This window comes from Abrus precatorius, unplaced genomic scaffold, assembly GCF_003935025.1.
Source record: "Abrus precatorius isolate BTA unplaced genomic scaffold, Abrus_2018 Scaffold1, whole genome shotgun sequence".
NCBI lineage: Eukaryota > Viridiplantae > Streptophyta > Magnoliopsida > Fabales > Fabaceae > Abrus > Abrus precatorius.
Genome location: NW_020874291.1, coordinates 1,500,859 through 1,519,474, shown reverse-complemented (window position 1 = coordinate 1,519,474; position 18,616 = coordinate 1,500,859). Strand labels below are relative to the sequence as shown.

Sequence of the window (18,616 nt, the reverse complement as noted above, 5' to 3'; positions counted from 1 at the left end):
ATACCCAGATTTTCTTCTGACCGAGGGAAGACAATATTGACATCTTGCTTGTACCCCTGGAACGGTTTTAAGTGCAGGCTTGCAAAATAGCATTCTCTGGCGGTCTTTTGGTCGGCATGGACTGTAACAATCCAACCCCTTTCAGATGGAAATTTCATAGCCAGGTGAGGAGTAGACATTATGGCTTTCAATTTATTAAGGGATGGTCGACCAAGTAGTATGTTGTACGAAATATTCACGTGCACCACCAGGTAAGTGACCTTGATGCGTTTTCCTTCATTTTCTGACCCGAATGAGGTGTACAGGTCGATATAACCACAAATCTCTACTTGTTCCCCGAAAAATTGACCAGTGATTCGTGGTACTCTCTGAGTTCATCTTTTGGTATCCCCAGTTGTTTGAATGTGTTCTAGTAGAGGATATCGGCTGAGCTCCCCTGGTCAATTAGTGTTTTCCTGACGGTGCAATTAAGGATATCCACACTTATAACCATAGGGTCATCTTGCACTGGATCTACCCCCTGAAAGTCCTCATCAGTGAATGTGATGGGGAAATTTGGATTCTACTACCCAGCGATATATTGTTGACAGAGCGGACTTGTCTCAGATGTCTCTTTCTGGCCGAATTGGTGGGTCCTCCACCTACAAACCCACCAACTATGGTGTTAATAACCCTCTTCGGGTATTTCTCTCGTTCCTCATATCGTTTCGCAGGAGGTTCTCTTGACCAGCTCCGTTGTCGTTCGGGCTGCTTATCCTCACACCTTCTTGAGGATTAGGGATATCGGTCTCTACCTCTTTCAGTATAACCAGTGGGATTTGTTTGAACAAATCCTCGAAGATGCCCTTCCTTGATCAGGTCTTCAATTTTATCCTTCAGGGCTATGCATTCTTCTGTGGTATGGCCCATATTGCGATGATATCGACAAGATTTGCTTTTGTCTGCCCGAGAGGGGGTATTAGCAGGCCTGGGCATGCTCAATATTTCAGTTGCGAGAGCTTGGTCAAGTTCCTTAGATCGGTTGGTGTTAAAAGTAGTATATGAAGGATACTTGGGACCTCTATGCGGCCTCTCAACATCATTTCTTCTAGCTTTGTTGTCTTGTCGAGACTTGAAAGTATCTTTTTTGTCTGCCTCTCTTGAATTGGACCCCCCTTGATCTATCTGAACTTGGTTCCGGTATTCAGTTATCTCCTCCATTTGCATATATTTGGCTGCCCGACTCCTTAATTTGTCTAGGTCCATGGGTGGTTTCTTACATACGCTATTAACAAAAGGTCCTGGTCTAAGGGCCGTGGTGAGGTGGTGCATGGCCACAACTGGTTCCAAATTATGGATTGAAAGGGTTACTTTGCCAAAGAGTTCCATGAATGCTCTAAGTGTTTCTCCTTTCTCCTGACAAATATTGACGAGTGCCAGGGATGTCAGGGGTGAGGTCTGCTTGTGGCGAACTATAAATTGAATCGTCTTGTAAGGGTTGCGAAAGAGTTAATGGAGGAAGAGGGGAGTCAAATGAACCAACTTAGAGCTGGCTCTCGAAGCGAAGTGGGGAAAATCCTGCACCATAAGGCCTCGTTTTCTATATACAGACCGACTTGGGTTATGAAAATACCCAAGTATTCTCCTAGATCAGACGTCCCATCATACTTTTCTAACGTTAGACCTCTCCAGTTATCAGGTAACTTGGCCTCTAGGATAGGCTGAACAAAAGGGCTTCGACTCGAGGCATCGTCCCGTTCAGTAGGGATTCAACCTTGTGGAGTTCCCTTTGGTTTTTCTTGCAATGCTGAGGACTCTCCCTGCTCTTGAGCGGATGGGGTAGTCTAAGAGGGTATCTGAGTTTTAATTTCTTCCCTCAAGTTAGCGTTCTTCCTCCTTAAGACCGACATCTCAAGAACATCTCTCTCTCTGGCCTATTCATCTCGGCCTGGAGCTGTCTTACTACAGAAAATAGGCTGTCATCTCCCCCTCTTTCAGCCAAAACTTTAGGGATTAGTTGATTGGGTGTGACATCTTCCTGTTGACGAGAAGTTCATCCTTGATAATTTTGTCCCTCCTATTGGCTTCTTGTTAGTACCATGATGACTGAAAAAGCGAGGCTATTCGGGCCTCACGGTAGGCGCTAAAATGTTCATGTTAGGAAAACGCTAATTTTCTAATCTCTGCCTAGGTAGAATGACGTCCTTCCGTACGTTGCTGGCGTGGGGAGAGTACCTGCAAAAGACACTTCAATGCTGAAGTTAGATCTCAATTCTTAGCAGTAAAATATTATTCAATATTCAAAAGTCAACCATTTACCTATACCTCTTACCTTCTTTTTATAGGAGATATTATGGGCTTAATGAGCCTTGTGGGTCAGCCTTGTTCCTAGTCTAATAATTAAGCTGATAATATTCTTAGTTATTATTTATTATTTATTAATTTATAATTAATATGCCTTGAGGGGTACTCGTCCTTCATAGGCAGAATAGGTAATCAGTTTCCTCTTTCTATAAGTAGGACCGAGTAATACCCTATTTGGTACCGGAGATAAATCAATGTGTTAATAAACTTGCAAGTATAGATCTTGATAACCTTAGGCCTTATTTAAACTAGCCTCATATTTCTTTGTTTTCTTACTTGAGTTTAGCTCTTCTTTACATTTATACTTTCAAGATTATAGATTAGGTATTTTTGGTCTCTTTAGTCGGTGTAATAGTGAAAAAAAAATATATAATATAGACAAACCAATGTTAAAGGACATAAATAAAAAAATATTGAATAATAATTTTTATTAAAATTATATTTGATATTATTAATGAATTAGATAATAAATCTTACAATTTTTAATTTACAAAGTGTTTTCAAACATACTATGTTAAAAAAATGATTAGAATTTTCATTAATAAGACTCCATAAAATAAATCATTTTAAAAAAAATCCTCCATTGCACTTTGAGTCGACTAGGACAATGAAAATATAAAATCTTTGTCCAGATTTTTCCTCGTAAATGTATTACACCGCACGTTCCCCCCTTTTTCGATTTAAGTTAAACTTGCGAGAGAAGCTTTTCTCACTTTGAAAATTGAAATAAAACCGATTTTTTTCCCATCAATTTTGTTCCCTCCAATCCCAATTACACGTCTCTCCAAATTCCTAATTTCCCTCCAAAATTTTCAAATCAAAGTGACGCTCCCAACAGCGCCTATAAATATTAACCAATGTTTTACCCTCTCTCATCTATCCCTCTGTCACCCAAATTCTAATATTCTTCAATGGCTTCTTCTTCCATTCCCTTGGAAAGTGGTGAGGTCCATGTTATTGTGGGTCCCATGTTCGCTGGCAAAACCACTTCCCTTCTTCATCGTATCAAATCCCACCTTAACTCTGGCAGGTAATTCCCACGTTTTGATTTCTACCAAATGAAAATAAAATATTTGTTGTTTTTTAATAATTGTCTAAATTTTGAAGGAATGTTGCCATGTTAAAGTCGAGCAAGGATACGAGATATGCAATTGATTCGGTTGTGACGCATGATGGGGTCAAGTTTCCTTGCTGGGCATTACCGAATCTGTTGTCTTTCAGAGATAATTATGGCCATGATGCTTATCTAAAGGTACTACAAATTTTCTACCACCTTTTTTTTAACAACTGTATCAAAATTCTTAAATAAGAGGAAGGGATTGTTATCGATGTGTTTCAAGAGAGTTTTGAAGCGTAAGTAAAATGAGTATAAATATTTCACTTTTAATTTGAGTTTGTTTCAAAATGAAAATAATAATAATAATAATGGTATTGTATATTTTTGTTTGTTTCGGCAAGTGTCATATTTTTGTAATCTAAGAGAAGTGAGTTTTTATTCATGGAATAATGTTTTGGACGCAGTTGGATGTGATTGGTATAGACGAGGCTCAATTTTTTGATGATCTGTTTGAGTTTTGTTGCAAAGCTGCTGATGAAGATGGTAAAACTGTAATAGTTGCAGGCTTGGATGGTGATTACTTAAGGTATTCTTATAATCAAATTGTGGCTTTTAGTATCAAATGCTTATTTTCATTGGAAAATGCTTACTTAACACCTCAACAGAGACACCTTTGGGTGTCTTTTTGTGTTTTGGAGTGTAATTTTGTGACGTGTATATGCAAAAACATAAAGAGTGAGATAGAAATAAATGTATTTGGTGTCACATTTTTGGTAGTTCAAATATTGAGATTAATTTTCATTTACGCTCACTCTTGAAATTGTTGTTCAGGAGAAGCTTTGGCTCAGTGCTTGACATAATTCCACTTGCTGATTCGGTGACCAAGTTGACAGCACGCTGTGAATTGTGCGGCAAACGTGCTTTTTTCACATTGAGGAAAACACAAGAGACTCAGACTGAACTGATTGGTGGGGCTGATCTCTACATGCCAGTATGTCGCCGTCACTATGTGAACAGCAAAGTTGCTGTGAGCAGTGTTTTGGAATCTCAGAATGTTAAAAGTGAATCCCTTCGTGAGGCAGCTCCAATTGTTTAAGGATTAATAGGAATTGGCTAATGTGTCTACTTCAGTCTTTTGTGCAGTTCAACCAGTTTGTTCAAAGAATTATGTTGAGTTGAATCTCACATAATATGTTTTACATCTCCTAATTATATACGAATTGAGTTTCTCAATGGCTCTTTTGTGTTATATGAATCACACTTCTGAGCTGCATTCTAGAAAGTGCTTATTATCCTCAATTCTAGAAACCGGCAATTCTGAATGTTTTTTACTTTGTTCATTATAATATAAACCGTTGCTTGTGTATTAAAGTGTGCTCTGTTGGATGAACTGTTGTCCAAACTGGCATTACGAGGCTAAATGGTGTCCATTTCCTATGAGTTCTATTTGTTCTGTATATAAGTTAATTTACCATATGAATGGAACTTGAACAACCTTGCAGTACACTGACAGAGAATAAAGTGAATGTACGAAAAGTCTACAAAATCATTTTAAATCACGTTTTAATGTGTAGTGTTGAAGTAAAACAATGCTTGAGTGAATTTGATGTAATCTAAGTGCACTAGAACATAAACAGAAAAGCAAATTTCCAATGAGTTGAGCAAATCAATAATTATGCACTTGCAGAATTGTAGCTGTTATTAAACATGCTCAATTGACTTCATCTTTGCGGTGAGCATTTAAAAATGTTTACCAACATATTTGTTAATGCACTTCTATAGTATATTTTAATTGTTAGTTAAAATTTATTAAAAATTATAAAATAATGAGAAAATATTAATTTAAAAGTAAAATAGTAAGACTTGTGATTTTTATAATTTTAATAAATTTTAGCAGTTATTAAGATTATGCTAAAAAAAGTGTGTTGTTAATTTTTTATATTAGACATCTTTTTTAATATCTTTCGCGAAAGCACAAAGTGAAAGGAAGAGAAATTATTTTTTCACTGATGATAATTGAACCTCTAATTGATATGTTACATGCAGTGCACTAACCTATTTGCGGGCTAAATGGCTAATATTACAACATAGTAGCTGTTACACTTCAAGCAGTGGTCAAATGTTTGATCTTTTAAATATGAAGTAGTATTTGATCAAAGATGAAATACTTTCATCTCGTGAATAATTTTAATTCTTTCTACATATCACCATTGCTTGATTTAATAACTTTTGACAAAATGCACATAACTAAGCTAACTCCAATATTAAGTGCATGATCGAGATTTTATTTTTTTTTAAAGGATAGTGATTAGTACTTAATTATATATCTTCTTTAAGAAATTGCAAATTTTAATTAATTTAGACATACACTATCTTGATTGTTTAGAATTTGAATTATTAAGCTGAAACATTATAAGTATTGTAATTTTGTGATTGGTGTATTTAAATAAGCTTTAGCTTTTAGTTTGTGTTTACTTTTTATAACTTTTCGTGGTTCACTATTTTAAAAGCTAAATTTTTAAATAAAATTTACTATTTAATTGTAGTTAAATCATGATAAAATTGCTGATGATTCATTCATGTATCTTATATGGGATTTTTTTTTTATTGAAACCATATTTTTTAAAAATAAAAGATTACTTTGAACCAATTTTTTGTTGTAATATTTTTAAAAAAATTTGGATCAATATTTTGTTCCATTAGTTTTTTTTATTATTTTAACTGTTGTCTTGATTAGCATACCAGTTTTTCCAATTAAAATAATTGATTTGGTCCATTTATTCCATTGTTAGTGACTAAAATTATCTACGAAAAATACATTAATGTTATAAATTGTTATGTTTATCCTATTCAATGTTTATAACCATATCAATTCAAATACATGCGTAATAACTTAAGGCTGTTTGATTTTAGGAATTTTTTTAAAATTTTTTCTTTCATTTTGTTTTTGTTTTATTTTCAAATATTTATACAAAAATAGTAAAAAATAAATAAATTTTTACTGTTTAAAAATTATTATTAAATTAAGAATCAAATTCACATTATTTTATAATTTTTAATAAACTTAATCAATAGTTAATAGTATGTTGTTAACATTTCTAACACATTTTTTATTATTAAATAAAATTTATTAAAAATCATAAAAATCATGTGAGTTTCGCTTCTATATTAATGATTTGAACTCATTTTTGTAGTTTTTAATAAATTCAATAAATAATTAAGTATTAGAAAGAATGTCTTCTTAACACACTTCTCTTTGTTGTTTTAATCATAAGGGTCTAAGTTAACATATAATAAAATTAAGTGTCACATGACAAATAATTCATTGGATCAAATATTTTAATTGAGGTCCATCAAACACCTTAGTTAGCTACTGGATTCTTCATGTGTTGGGTTAAAGTAGATTATTTGCCCAAGTCTCATATCGAAAAAATTTAAAAAAGAAAGATATAGAAAAATATTATTATGTACTTATTATAACATGTAGTTCTTTTGATGTACTAGGTGCTTGGCTAGTTGTAGATTAGACGAGGGTTTGCAATTTTGTTTATTCAAAAGTTGTAAAGGTGAGCTTTGCTCGTTCAAAAATTATAAATTAAAAGGGTTTGTAATTTTATTTGGTAAAAAAAATATAAAATTGTAAACTTATGTTGGGAGTTCATAAACATAGGCAAGATGTATTGAACCATGTTAACGTGTTTTTTCTTTTTCTTTTGTTCTCTTTTCCATGTGGGTGTTTTCAAGGGCAGAGAATGCACAAATCTCTTTCCTCCCCTAACACCATGTGTTAGCAATAAAGGATTGCATTTACAATTACTACTTCACGATACATCACCAAGTATCTCTCTAGTTTCCCATTATTGTTCGCTCATGATTCCAACTTTTTCTTTTCTTTTTTTTGCATAAGTGTGAACATAGATCTTATGAGCCCCTAATCTTTTTGGGTTTGATTGGATAAAACTTAATAATCAATATTCATTTTTCATTAAAAAATAATGAAAATTCCTTAATCACAATATTAATTCAAGAATAAATCAACAAACTATTATACGACAATAATTTAATTTACAGAATTAAATCAAATAAAAATAATAATGTCTCTTAATATCATTTCCATATTGAAATTATTAAAGTTGGCACACACATATAAACTATATGATTTGAATAGTGAGGTGATAGAAAATAAAAGATACATTTGTTATCTTCTTTGTGGTGTGAAAGACTTAGGCTTCAAAAATTATGACTCTTGAAGAATCCAAACTTTCAATTCAATCTTTTTTATTAATGCTTTAGCATAGTTTCAATCAAATTATTTGCCACAAACTTCCTACTATGGAAATTTTAAATCCTACCATTAATTCAAAGCCTCAAAGCAGCATATTACAAGCTCTAAAAAATCACTTAATTAAATTACCGATTCTACTAAAAATAAGATAAAATTATATATATATATATATATATATATATTATGAACACCATTATTTGAACAACTTATTATCAACTCATTGAATACTAACAATTACAACGATGACAACAATATCAACAATAATATCAACCTTAATAATAACAACTCGACTTCAACTGGCATTACAACATTAGTAAATTCAAAAGGAACCTACAGCTCGACACATTTGCATATCACTCAGCATGTTTGCCTATCTCTCGGCATGTTTCCCTACAAAATTTTCATACGATTTCAACACCATCATATAATAAGTATTTAAATACATCAGGCTCAATAAAATCATTTACAACAATCAAGTCACCCAGCCATGCTTACTCGAGATTCTTCCCTAGGCTTTGTTCATACAAGAGCTTGCTTTCAACTAGGACCAAGTTATACATATAGGTACCCTAATACCTAACATATGGATTAAGGCAGTTCGAGTAAACTCTCCTTACCTGGAATGGATCTTCTCAAATCAAACTTCACGCGAGTCTCCAATGTAAGAAACTATGCTTGTAGGTTCAATTTTTTTTCACTATTAGGAAATAAAAACTTCAAAGAAGAGGAACCCAAGAAATAAAAATCAGAGTTGAAGAATGGGATCAGCTCACCTAAATCTTTACCAAACAAAGGTTCCCACTCAAATAAGGAAGAATTTCGGCCTTGAGAAGGTTTCCTTCAAGGTATGAAGGTGAGAGAACAAAGAGGAAATGAAAGAGGAAGGTTGTTTGGTGATAAATGAACGTTTCTCTACACTGGGGTTTCTTAAATACCCTTCCAGGCCTGCACGCTCTCGTTTGAGCGAGCTAACTCTCGCCTGAGCGAGCCCTTTTCTCACCTGGGTGAGCTCATCCTCATTTGGGCAAAAAAACCAGACAGTGGAACCTTTCAAATTTCTGCTATTCTCGCTTAAGCGAGGAACATCTTGCCTAAGTGAGATGCATTTCGCTCGAGTAAGAAGCATCCTCGCCTGGGTGAGATTGGGTTCAGAGAGTTGCCTATTTTTCTTGCGACTCCTCGCTTGAGCAAGCTTCTGTCGCTTAAGCGAGGTCACTCCTCGCCTGAGTGAGATCCCTTCTTCCTTGGGCGAGAGGACAATTGCGGTGACCCTATCTGTTTTGGCTTGAGCGAGACTAATCTTGCTTGAGCGAGAACGCTCTAGAATGCATGATTCAGTGCGATCTAGTCTCGCTTGAGCGAGAATTACCTCGCCTGAGCAAGATACTTTGCACCTAGAACTCTTAATCTCTCTCTCGGATGAGATAATATCAACTCTTAACCATACTCCCTAGATTATCCTATGCACAACACACTTAACAACCAATCTTTGACTCGCTCTACAACATCACATTTAACAACATCATCACATAGCACTTATGGATATATTGCTCCCTAGATTATCCTACTAATATATGAATAATTCATATAGTTCAGACATACACAACAATATTTAAAAGGAATAATAATTACATATAAATACATCGATCCGACAATTAAAATATTTTGAAATTGTATTTTGGTATAGACATAATTTTTGTTGGAAATGGGCAAGCTTTATCCATCACCCGTAAGGGTAAATTTTCGCTTAAAATCACACATGGTAAGTTTCACCTAAGTAATGTCTTGGTAGTACTTGAACTTAAAAAAAAATTGCTTTTTGTAAGTCAATGTATTAATGAAAATGATTGTATAGTTTTATTGTTAAGGATCAAAATCAAATGACTTTGGCCAAAGGATATAAATAAAGGAACTTTTGTGCGCATAAGAGAGAGAAAATTGAAGCTCTTTCTACAGTTAAAGAATCATCTTATAAGATATGGCATATGCACTCAAGACATCCAAATTTAAATTTTCTACTAATATTATGATCTTGGATCCTATTGAGCCATCCTCATTAGATCTAACTTCCCCTCATCCTCAATGAATCAATAGTTTATTTCAAACCCAGAAGTAGCCACATCTTTAACACCTCATTCCTTTCCATTATTGGGTGATACACCTTTAATTGACATTGTGTCTACTCCATATCATAATCATTCTACCACAAATAGACCCATTAGAGACAAATGTCTTCCTTCTTATTTAACATATTATATTTGTTTAACTCTTAAGGACTCTTTATATTGCACAATACACTTCTCATATCCAATGACAAATCTAAAACCTATAAAATTGCTCTAAAATATACAAATTGAAGGTCATCCATGAATAAAAAAATTGATGTCCTCTATCACAACCACACTTGGTCTCTTGTTCCTCGATCACATAATGCTAATATTGTGGGTTCCAAATGAAAATTTCGAACAAAGGTTAAAGAAGATGGCACTATAGACAAATTTAAAGCTCATTTAGTTACTAAAGAATTTGAAAAAATTATTGGCATTGACTTTGGAGAAACCTTTAGCCTAATTCTTTAGTTGTGCATTTTAATGATTCATATTTTGTACTCACATTTATAGCCTTATTGCATCTTCCAAAATATCTTTCCTTCTTTATTTATTTCATTTAGCATGTTTTTGCAATTCTTGCATTAAATTGGAGTTTTCATGAATACTTGTTATCTTTACTTTATATTTCATATTTTTGCTATTCTGACCTTTGTCCACTATTTCAGCCATAAATTTTTCTGTAGATCTCCTTTTTGGCTAATTCTTTTTGCAATGGATTCCTGACTTCTTGGGCTTCAATTTGGACAAATAGATCATGCTATTTGGAGTTTGGAGCTATTTTCTATTAATTTTTGAAATTCTAATTTAAAACATACATTTTATATTTAGGGTTTTTATTTAGGGCTTTATTACTTGCAAAGGCCTTAACCCATTTATTTTTGTTTTCATTTAAGACCAGTATATATAGGGGTCAAAAGGTTGATTTTGCACCACTCTCCTCCTTTCCTTTTCATAATTTTGTTTTCATAATTTCTTTTTTGGGTAAAGACTTTTTTCCGTTTTTGAAAGAAAACCCTTTTTCGTTCCATTCGCTTACCTCTTTTTGGATTTGCTGCATTCTCAATTATTTGTTTCTCGCAAATCATCTCGTCTCAAGCATAAATTGCAAGATCGATTGATCGCTCCGAGTTTATCTTTTTTTACATTTTCGTAATTCTTGATTAAGATTGGTGCATACATAATTCGATTAAATTTAGTTTTATTCTTGAATGTAATATTGATCGATTGATTGCTTTTACATTTGAGATTTAGGAAAATTTGGTATAGTAATCATAGTTTGCGTCTGTGATTCGTGATTTCAATTTGTGGTTTTAATTCACGTTTTTGTTTTCTAATTCGTTTTGAGTTTCGTTTTCATTTTTTTTTTGTTTTTCAATTTGTTTTGTTTTCAATTTGCTTTTGTTTTTGTTTTTCTGGGTTAAATTAAATTCGTTTTCAAATTTTAAATTCATTTTTAGTTTTTAGATCCATTTGCAAATTTTAAATTCATTTTTAACTTTTAGATACATTTTTAATTTTTAAATTCGTTTTCAATTTTAGACCTGTTTTCATTTAAATTCATTTAAATTACTTTTGTTTTAAATTGCTTTCATTTTAAATTCATCTTTAAATCACAAAACCCTCAAATTAACCATCGTTGCATGTTTAAAATTGAAAACATAATGAATTTGTGTTCATGTAAGATGACCTAGGTTTACTCTCTATATTGCAAAATTAATTAAAAAATCTAGTTTTATTTGACACCATTACGACGTGGTTGTCACGTTTCAAGTGGCAACTTAAATAAGCACCTTGTGCTTGGTTTGCTAAGGTATCTTCTTGTATTACTTCTATTGGTTTTACATGTAGCAAAACAACTTCTTCACTTTTCATTTATCCTAATAGAACTATCCTAACCTTACTTTTTGTTTATATAAATTATACTATCATTACAAGAAACACTACAACCGTCATAATAAATCTTTCTTAGCACCTCAACAATGACTTTGCTCTCAGAGACTTGGGTCAAGTTCACTACTTCTTAGGTCTTGAAGAAAGATACTTCTTTAAAGGTTTTACCATTCTGAAAGCTAAATATGCGCAAGATCTTCTAGTAAAAGCCAACATACATGAAGCCTCAAAGATCAACACTTCTATCACTTCTAAAGCAATGATCTACCTGATGATAGTGAACTTATAGATCCTAATTAATATCATCGCCTTTGCAGTTCTTTACAATACTTCACCTTCAGTTGGCTAGTGTTAATCTTGCATGCCAACATTTTAAAATCCAACTACAAAGGATTTCTATTTTATCATATGCATTGTGCATTCCATAAAAGAAAATTTAATACATGGTCTTCGATATTTATCCCAATGCTCTTTAACTCTTAATACTTTTTGCAATGCAAATTAGATAAGATGTCCAACCACCAAGCGAAGTATCACTGGCTACTGCATCTTCCTTGGATTCAACTACAAATCCTGGGACTCAATGAAATAACCCACTGTCGCTCATTTGAGCATTGAAGTTGACTATAGATCTTTAATAAAAACTACTGTTGAGATCACATCTTTTATATGGCTTTAGAATCACTCTTGAATGATATCCATGTTTTTTTTTAACAACAAAAGCGCCATTCACTTATCTCACAATCTAGTACTTCATACTTGAACTGAGCATATTGAAATCAATTATCATCTCATTTGGAAAAATGTTGTTGCTGGTGACTTTCAACTTTAGTACATCTCTACCACTCAATAAATTATGGGTATATTTACAAAAATATGCAAAAATTACATTTCGATACAAGCTCAATAATATTTTATAGTTTTTAAATTAGAAAACTTGATTAACAATTGTTATAAATAAAATTAGAAAGTGTGAAAAATATGTTTCTATAAATTGTTTTCTTGAGATTAAGACATTACAAAAATTTCTAACAAATATCTCTTTTTTCTCTTATCTTAATATATTATTCTCATTCTCAATTTTTTTAATTTATCTTTTTACTATCAAATCTTTACATGTGAGTTTCAATTGATACATTACCTATATATTTTTGCATTGATGACAAGTAAAAGAATGTCAAGTAATATATGTATGAAAAAAAAATTAACATTATCTTAAAAAAGTTAGTTTTCATCTATTTCCATCTTAAAATGCTTGAGATGAATATTGATTATTTTATTAAAAAAGTTATAAAAGTAATCCAATAAGAAGAAATGGATAAGGAGATTTTTCTTTTCACCTTAATCATTAAATTGGAGAGAATGCTCCTTAAGAGTCGTTAGAGCTAGAAGTTGATGTCCTTATACGCTTATGTATATTGACGATGAAACTGAGAAAACAAGCTTTGCAGCTATATTTGGATGTTGAAATTATTGGCAAGACATATCTAATCCCATTCTATATAGCGTAAAAGGATATTTTGGAGATTATAACAGGTGAGAATATGCTTTGTATTTTAGTGCTTTAAGTTTGGTTAATGTAAATATTTTTTTTATAAATTAGTAAATTAAATATTAAAACACTAACACTTAATAATTCTATCAATTTTGTAAGTATTACATTGACTTTCCACTTTAGAGGTGGTTGCTCAATTTGTATGGATTTCTTGACTCTGTTCACATTTAAAGTATAGGAAACAAGATTGAAGCTATCCAAACATACATTTAGAATAGGTTAAATGAGGGCAAAAAGAATTAATACCTTATACCATATCATTATGGGTAAGTTTTACCTTATTAACATTTCATAAAATTGGGTTCAATGTCCCTAATGGCCAAACCAATTTGTAGGAGCTATTGACAAGTGTTGATACTTTGTCCAAGACATAATGAAGTTGTTTTCCTTTGTTTGTTATAGAATAAAGCCAAAAAAGTAATAATTAAAAGGCATTATTGATGTGTAAGTTTATTAATAGACTTGTCAACACATATTTAACACATTATATATATCATTTTATATTAACATGAATGAATTTTTTCATGGTGGCTGTATGAAAGTATGCAATGTCTTGGAAGGTAAGCACTCAATGAGAAAGAAACCTACATGGATATACCTCAAATATCAATGTTTATTATTTTCCTATTCAAGGTACTTATTTTGCTTTCATAGAAAATTTTAGTTATTTTTTTTAGTCACAAACACAAGGAAAGTTTGAATATAATATCATCAAATATATGATCATTATTATCACAATAACCATTCTTAACTTATGGATGCATGTACTTATATTTATTTAAAACAAATATTAAGCTTTATCTATATTATTATTACATAAATTAATGTTTCTATTTTGTAATTTAAACATGTAAATATTTAAAGATGTTGATCCATTACTTGAAGAAACATTTTTGAATTGTTTTAGAACCTATATACTTAGTTTTTTTTTTTTTTTGGTATGATTTGTAGTGTTAATTTACCCTTTGTATAAGATATAGTTACAATTGAAATTAATATTTAGTTAGATTCAAAATATTTGTACACAATGTTTAGATATAAATGCATGTTGTATGTTTTTTAACAATATTTATATCTGTATCTATGAATGTTGATTATAAGGCAGAAAACAACGCATTTTTAAAAATAATAAAATATTCTAAAGGGATTATGTTATAACTCATCTAGAATGTCACTTCGTATATTGATTATACCATAATCGATGTTAAAATAATTAAAATTTATATTGATTGCTACATAAAACTGAAGTAGAAAAAATCTACCTTTTACATTAGTTAAGCATACAACTGATTTTAAATGTGGTCTTTATAACCAATCTAAAAATTACTTTTTATATTGTTGCTTAACTGATTTAAAGTGTTCACTCTTACTTATATAACTGGATGTATCTAAATCGGTTGTCTATGCAATGTTAAAAGTTATTTTTAAATGATATAAAAAGTATTTTATGCTGTAATGTAATAAAAATATTTGTAAAATATTTTGTTTTAAAGTTGTTTTATTATTATCGATATTTTTAAATTTCAAAGAATTTTGAGATCCTTCTTTGTTATACCAATAAAAAAATAACGTGTAAAAATTAAATTTAAATAATATATTATATGAAATTTAACCTTGTGACAATCTTTTAAATTTATATATATATAAAAAAAACTCAACGGGATTTTTTCAAGATTCAATAAAGTTCAATGGTTTAGATGAAAAAAGTATAACTCTAGTGTAATCAAATTTAAAGCCGCTCTCTGTTCCATCTCGCTCTCTGAGTTGGATTGAGACAAAGCAAAAAAGAAAGAGTTGAAGGGTGAACAGGAGAGTTTAGAGAAGTGAAATGCCCTGAAGAACATCAATTATCAATTAGGTGAAGAAGGACAAACACAGCATTTTGACTTTTGTAGAGCCAATGGAGTTTCAAGGTTTTAAGATTTAATGTAAAATAAATTTAAAAGACACAGACCAATAAATAATCCTTTTTTGTAAATAAATTTCGAATACCATGTCACTATTAAAATTCATCACATACTGCTAGTGCTACAAGGAAGGAAGGGTACTAGTACCCTCTAAAATTCAAAGGTATTGAAAGAAATCACCTATATATATATATATATATATATATATATATATATATATATATATATATATATATATATATATCAAATCAAATCAATTCCACTTTTAAATAGTCTCAAAACAACTCCATTTTTAATGATTAAGAAATATAAACATCAATTTTTTTTTCTAAGAATATTCAATTCAAACCCTTCTTTTACTAATGAGTTTTAAATATAAACTTTGATTTCTAAGCATAACCAAATCAAATCAAATTCAATTTTAATTTATACATTCTAGACACATCCTCAACACCCGTACATAATTTGGAAATGACAAAAATTATAATTATTTTATAGTGATACCATTCATCACAGCTTAAGAGTTAGTAAGTGAAATCAATTCAAAATATCAAATTAAAATGCTGTCACTATCTGTTGACGATAAACTTAAAATAAAGTCACAGTTAAGTATGAAAGATTTTATGATTTGGATGCATTGGTTTTTGCTTGTAAGAACCCACTGCCTGTGATCCTGTGATAATCAGATTCATCTAACTCACTTAATTGCCCAAAATTCTTTTCGTAATCTTGTAGAAGTTCAAACCTATAAAAAAGGAAAAACAAAAAATAATCAATGCACATTAACATCCAATTAGAAAATACAAAATTTAAGCTGAAACAATAATATAAATAAATATTATAAAGGATCTTATTAATCAATATTCTTAAAACACTAATTAACATTTACCTATCATAAAGAACTATTAACAATAGATTTTAAGACTGATTTTAAGAAAATCAAAATAGTAAAATTTTATCAAAAAATATTTATTATTTTTATATGCTTAAATTTAACCTAAACAACTAATAAATTTTAACAAGATTGATTGCAAAATACCAATATGCGACGCACTGAAATGGTGCATATTTCTTGTAAATTTCATCCACGTCTTTGTTAATTGTTCGATTGTTGCAACTTGACATTCCATGCACCTAAACGAATAGGAATCATAAACAATATCTTTTGTTAATTACGTGATTACAACATGATTCATAAAACTCAATACATAAACAATAGCAATTAAAATGTAAATTTTATTCTAGAAATTAAATGGTGCACAGCATCTTGCAAACCAACCTGTTTTAAATGCCTAATCGTTTCTGAATCAGCAGGAACTTTCTGGTAGCATCCCCAACACATAAGGGTAGTAGCAATTGTAAAGGGACCTAACCCTTTTAACTCAGTCAATTTACGATACACACTTTCATATGAGCTCAAATCACATTCATCTTCAAGTTTCTCCAGCGCAAGAGTTCCTTTCTCTACGCTTTGAGCCAATTTAACTATATAACGTGCTCGAAACCCAACACTACATCGCTTTTGCAGATCACTTATGTTGAATTTGGCAAGTTCCTTTGAGTTAGGAAAGTTTCCTATTTCCCGATCCTTGCTATATTTGTCACAAACTTTTGTGCCAATTTGGTTCTTTTGTTCTCTTTTTCTTTTGGTTTTTCGTTGCTCTTTCCTATTTGATTGAGGCCCCTTGCTTAGTTCTAATTGAAGCTTACATAGAGACTTAGCCATATCAAGAGTCCTACTCCACCTATTAACAACAAACTACATGTGAAAATCAAAATCAAGCATCACACATAGATAGTTTGTCAAATTTTAGTGATCATTCAGTTTAATTTAAAATTAAAAGTACAATTAAGATGTGTATCTAAATTACCTTAAATCTTATATTTTTACTAAAACATATATTTTTTATTAGATGAGAGAATTAATTATCTTTAATTAATTCCCATTTATACACAAATCAATTTGCTGACATATTATGTGTAGTTTCAAAAGATTAAAGTGTGAATTGATGATTGAAAAATAGAGTTGTGGTTACATTAATTGACGAGCTATTAAGATTTTAGTTAGCCACCTACTTTATCCTCTAAAGGTATCTTTAGGGGTCTAATCAAATTAAGCAACTCTATTGTAACTAACACTGACATATTTATATTGTTAAGCACAACTTACGTGCAGTTGCAAAGGAGTATAGACTTGATGGCATCCTCAAAAGGAGTAGGAGATCGAAAAATTCTACCAAATCCCTCTTTCTTAGCTTGTGCATGAATTTCTTGAAACTCATTCACTGCCTTTTCATCTTTCTCACTTATCCTTAGCATTCGTGCCACTTGTCCCTAGTAAATCAAAATTTTAAAAATAAAATTTCCATGCACCTATACATATATAAATACCAAAAAACAATAGCTAGTAAAATGAACTTATAACTTCACAAATCAAATGATGTTCATTTTCCCAGCAGTTATAATCATCTCCTGTATTGATATTTGATAAATCTAACAATTTTTTCCTAGTTTACATGCAAGTTGTACAAAGTTAAAACGACTTCAAAAAAGGACTTCATAAAATGTGTAGAAATGGAGGAAAAAACGCATGTTTTTGTTTAGAAAAAAAAAATCAAAACTATGCATGTTCTAACTTAAATTCAAGAATACGTTAAACAATTTTAGTGAATGACAAAAGAGCTAATTAAGTAAGGCAGAGTGGCACATATATACCAATATTGCACGCTGATTTTCTACCGAGAGAGCTTCATCGTCATGAATATAAATATGAAGATTGGCAGCATCTTTTGGAGAATGAGAGATGGTGACAAGGACACTAGTGCTTTGATCAGCAAGTCTTAAGGGACGTTGAAGGGATTTGGTTGATGAAATCCACCTGTTTGGAGCCATCATAAAGAAGCCATGGTTGCAAACTGCCTTCTCCAAATTGAAGCTTGATTGACATTTTCCTAGAGGCAAATATAACAAGTTCTTGGGCATTGTAGAGGTCTCCATTGCTTGATCTAAATTGATTTAGGAAAAAAGTTATTATTATAAAAGAAAAAAATTTAAAAAGTGACGTGACATAATAAAATACGATAGAAAAAAATACATTAATCTAATAGCATAGCAGTGACCTAATAAATGAAAATGCAAACCAAATTGCAACATAGAACTAAATTTCTACTACAATTAAAAGGTGCAGAAGGTTATACTAAACTAAAGGGCTAATCTAAAGAAAAGCATATGTTTTTTTTTTTAACTCTTTTCTTTTTCAGAAGTTATTATTTTTAGCTACAGAGAAAAAGCAGCAAAATAACGTCTCTGATAGGAATATGGATTATGACGTTCCACCTTTCACAACTTTTGGACACACAGTAAATTTCATTACGGAGAGAAGAGAACAACAACAAAAAATGTGGAATGAGGATAATAAATTTCTTTTCCTAAACAAATAAAAGTCATAAAGCATAAAAATGGAAAGGT

The 18,616-nt window shown here is 31.1% G+C and overlaps 2 protein-coding genes across 2 annotated transcripts; one reads left to right on the top strand and one right to left on the bottom strand.

Moving 5' to 3' along the window:
* The first annotated feature begins 3,254 nt into the window (after positions 1 to 3,254).
* LOC113857674 (thymidine kinase a) lies at positions 3,255 to 4,496 on the top strand. The gene is made up of 4 exons (XM_027489794.1): positions 3,255 to 3,373; positions 3,451 to 3,595; positions 3,865 to 3,986; positions 4,232 to 4,496. The coding sequence occupies exons 1-4, from the start codon at positions 3,255 to 3,257 to the stop codon at positions 4,494 to 4,496; spliced, it is 651 nt and encodes a 216-aa protein (XP_027345595.1).
* An 11,273-nt stretch (positions 4,497 to 15,769) lies between these two features.
* LOC113857667 lies at positions 15,770 to 18,145 on the bottom strand. Its single transcript, XM_027489782.1, has 5 exons — positions 17,864 to 18,145; positions 17,319 to 17,482; positions 16,428 to 16,893; positions 16,188 to 16,282; positions 15,770 to 15,893 (listed from the first exon to the last, which is right to left on the bottom strand). Exons 1-5 carry the CDS (start codon positions 18,143 to 18,145, stop codon positions 15,770 to 15,772), a joined length of 1,131 nt encoding a protein of 376 aa, XP_027345583.1.
* Between the last annotated feature and the right edge of the window lie 471 nt (positions 18,146 to 18,616).